At 37.2% G+C, this 3621-nt stretch overlaps 1 protein-coding gene across 1 annotated transcript in view; it reads right to left on the bottom strand.

Moving 5' to 3' along the window:
* The window catches only part of LOC108624836 (uncharacterized), a 6718-nt gene extending 3886 nt beyond the window's left edge, over positions 1-2832 (bottom strand). The window contains exons 1-2 of the mRNA XM_018024397.2: positions 2707-2832; positions 1015-1263 (exon numbers count right to left, since the gene is read on the bottom strand). Of these exons, the coding sequence (XP_017879886.1) occupies positions 1015-1252 (238 nt within the window). The 5' untranslated portion in view covers positions 1253-1263; positions 2707-2832. The remainder of the gene's footprint in view (positions 1-1014; positions 1264-2706) is intronic.
* Between the last annotated feature and the right edge of the window lie 789 nt (positions 2833-3621).

Raw genomic sequence — 3621 nt, forward strand, 5'->3', positions numbered from 1 at the left:
GGTTTAGGAGTTATTGAGGAAAAACAAAATTTTTTTCCAAAAGTTCGCTGTTTCGACGCTGGGATGGTCGGATTTTGTCAACATCAATAAAATGCCAAATAATCATACGTAACTCGTTAAATATCGAAGTTAGAAGGAAAACAACTTTTATTTCATATTACATAAACTTTTGGGATTGACTGTATAGCCAATACATCCTTAATAAAACACAACGCAAATGCAATACAAAATCTTGATGAAGACCGAGCCTGTACTGAAGGATCGGCAGAATCCAAAGGGTTGCATGTACTACGTTCTGTTTTATTTAATCGATTTTATACAGCTATTTAGCGTATGTAAAAGTAGCTGCAGCGAATGCGTTAATCAGGTAATGGACAGTTGTCATCAGTCTCCTTTGCTTGACACTTAATCCGCCTTCATTAACACATTCTACGCATCGTCGCGTCGGTCAGTCATGTGAACGCAAACACATACACTTGCATGATCTTAACTAATTTGAATAACAACGAAAAAATATGACGAGGAAAATGCAAACGATGAACGTGCTTAATATAGAAACGAAATTAAATTATTTCCAAACGAATAGAAAGGCGAGCCTTTTCTTCGCAACAAGATTTGCATTTTTATATACTGCACGGTATTCCTTTCATTGTTATTTTCCATAAAATATTCATTTCACATCGACGCATTCAAATACAATATATGTATAAACGATTAATAAATATATCTCTTCTTTCATTTATTTCGATTTTTTAAAACGCTAAGAATCGATTGATATAAAAGTACGAGTCGACACGTCAGTTGTAAAGACATTTCATTCGCTTGAAACGAGCAAAAAATGTTTAAGTAAAGCGAACAAAAAAATTGTAAACGTTCTTAAAAAAAAGTTTACTAAATGCTACAAATCTAATAAAAAGCCACGATTCATTCTTCGAAGAACAAGTACATATGTATACATTATGACGTTCTCGCTACGGATAATGATTAAGATAGATTACTGCTCACATGGCTAACCTGTCTCCACGGTAAGTTTCTCGAAACGATTTGGCAAATCTAGCGTCCCAGTTTCGACGTGATGATGATGATCCAGGAGGTCTGTCAGAGCGTTCCGCCTTCCGGTTCTTTCCGTTGAAAGAAACTCCTTCGCTCTGACATCGCTCTCGTAATCACCGGGAGAGTATGCGCCGGAACCATCGCCTGCTGCTCCAGGAGCTTTTGTGTCGGGTCCATTCCCGATTTCCTCTCTTAGCATGTTTTTCAGCGCTGCGAACAAATTGCCGACAATCGCGAATAAAGTATCTTCTAACATAGATTAGGCTTCTTTTTTTTTTTTTAAGGAAAAAGTTTAAGTATATCATTGGTTTAAAAATATGCATGTACGATAATGTAAATTATTTGCTCGAGTTTAACAGGCAAAGAAGTAATTGCACAACTACTTTTTATACTTTTATTTACATATAACGTTAATTAACTTTTAACGAAGCATCCTGTTAAAACATCTTGGTAGCACTTGATATTAACGAAAAACTCCGCATGAATTGGATAGTACAGTGTGACTAGATAGTATAAGAACCTTGAAAACTCGGTGATCGATTTTTAAGTAGGCAGGTAAGCACGTATTCTTTGTATGTACACAATCACGTTATAGTGCAGCTTACGTTAATACCACGTGCTTTGACGCAAAGTTTAGACAGGATTGAGGATTTTTCAGAACTCTCCACATAGAAACTTATAAATATGTAGAAAATAGTTCGAGTTGCATAATAGCTGTTGGAATAGACCACATTTTTTTCGAAATGCGTCGCGGCGTATCTTGTCACGATGCTCTTTCAATAAACGTATTATATACTTATTTCTTGCAAAGCCCACGGTCTCAGTAAAAGCAATTTCCCGGAAAGAAAATTTCTACCATGTTCTCATTTCCCCAGTGCGCGTCTAATTTTGGTTAAAAACGTGTCTGCTAAGTGCACGTATAATATAGTCATCGTCATCATGCGAGGGCATTCGAAATGCATCTCAAAATTAAATTAACTGCTCAATTTTCTATCATACTGTTACATTACGCATATTCATCAATTTTTTAAAATAGTTTCACGAAGCTACTTCGTGGACGGTCATTAGTAAATGTAAATTCTTATGCAAGTATAATAAATGGCATTACATAAAAATGGTATAAAAATGAGGTATGCGGAAATAATATATTATAGATAGGGATTGAGGTGTAGGAGAATGAAAATCAGCAGTGAAATTTTAATTAAAAAAAATATATTCCAGATAAATGACACAAATGAATATAACACAAATTGTTCGTTTGCAGATAAATTCGCAGTGACTGTATGCAGTCTATATTTTTGATAACCTAAAATTGATTAGTGTTATTTCGTGGGGACAATGCACTTCCATGCGAGGACTTACAATTATATTTGTACAACGGTTAACAATTGCAATGCACAGTCACAAATTGTTTTAACGAACACGAATGATCGCTAGTAGCTTTTGTTCACTCGCCATGCACTTTCACTGAACTGCATATGTATACGACGCCGTAAGCTATGTGTGTATACACAGATCGTCGATAAGAATGATGGAAAATATTGTATCAGGTGAATCAATGGATTTCAAGAGAACGAAGCGTGAGTGCAAGCAATAATAGGAGTTATCCTAGTAGGTATTGTGAGTGAACACGACACAATATTATAAACTCACCACTGAGAGATGTTGATGGCGTTTCTTTTCCGTGTGCGTAGCACTGAGCCAAGCCAACCTACACACGCATATACACACGGCCGCAGTCGGAGCTTCACTGTCTGTCAACGTGGGTGCTATAATTATATGGTATGCAAGCCGGTAGTAGAGAGGAAACGAGAGTGCTCACGCCCGGGAATTTCGCGATTCCTGTCCAAGTGCTGCGCCAACAGGCCAATTCTGGAAAATGTTTCACCGCGGGACATACAGCAGTCTATTTTGTAGGAATCTATTCTGCTTGGTTACTCTGAGTTGAATCTTATCATGTGCAGATCATTTCCGATGTTATCACCGAGGAGAAATTACCACCGAGGACAAGTTGCAAAAGAGTGGCAAATTTATGAGACTTCGTGTGGCACGAGGACTTGTGCGATGGGTTTAAGTCGTTCAGAATGTATTGCCACCGAAGTAAGAAATAAAAATTAGAACACTCGTCGATGCTGAACGGTATCACCGAGGATAGATGATAGTAGACGTTAGTTTGTAGTAAATCCCGTAAGATGGCAATACTAGGACCTCCCTTGTGGCGAAAAGGTCCCTAGACGGGTCCGCGACACGTTAGGTTTAGTTAGCTAATAAGTTAGTGTGTAGTGTAGTATCTAGTGAATACGCAGCAAGTAAGTGAAGTAATCGATTTAGCGAGAAGAAGCAAAGACCAAAGGTCTAAACTTATAGAATCAAGTGATTTAAACAAAGATAAGGGTGGAAAAAGAAAAGAAGAAGACATTTCTCCTAATCCGAACCTTCCTGCAGATAGCGAGGTAAGAGAAATTGAGGTTATAGACCACGTGGCGGAGAAATTTCTCGATAATAGAGATTATTACATATTAGAAGTCATAATAGAAAACAAAGGCCAACTTAAATTACAAAAAAAAG

The sequence above is a fragment of the Ceratina calcarata genome, unplaced genomic scaffold (genome assembly GCF_001652005.2).
Source record: "Ceratina calcarata isolate Rehan_Ccalc_2016 unplaced genomic scaffold, ASM165200v1 scaffold329.2, whole genome shotgun sequence".
Lineage (NCBI taxonomy): Eukaryota > Metazoa > Arthropoda > Insecta > Hymenoptera > Apidae > Ceratina > Ceratina calcarata.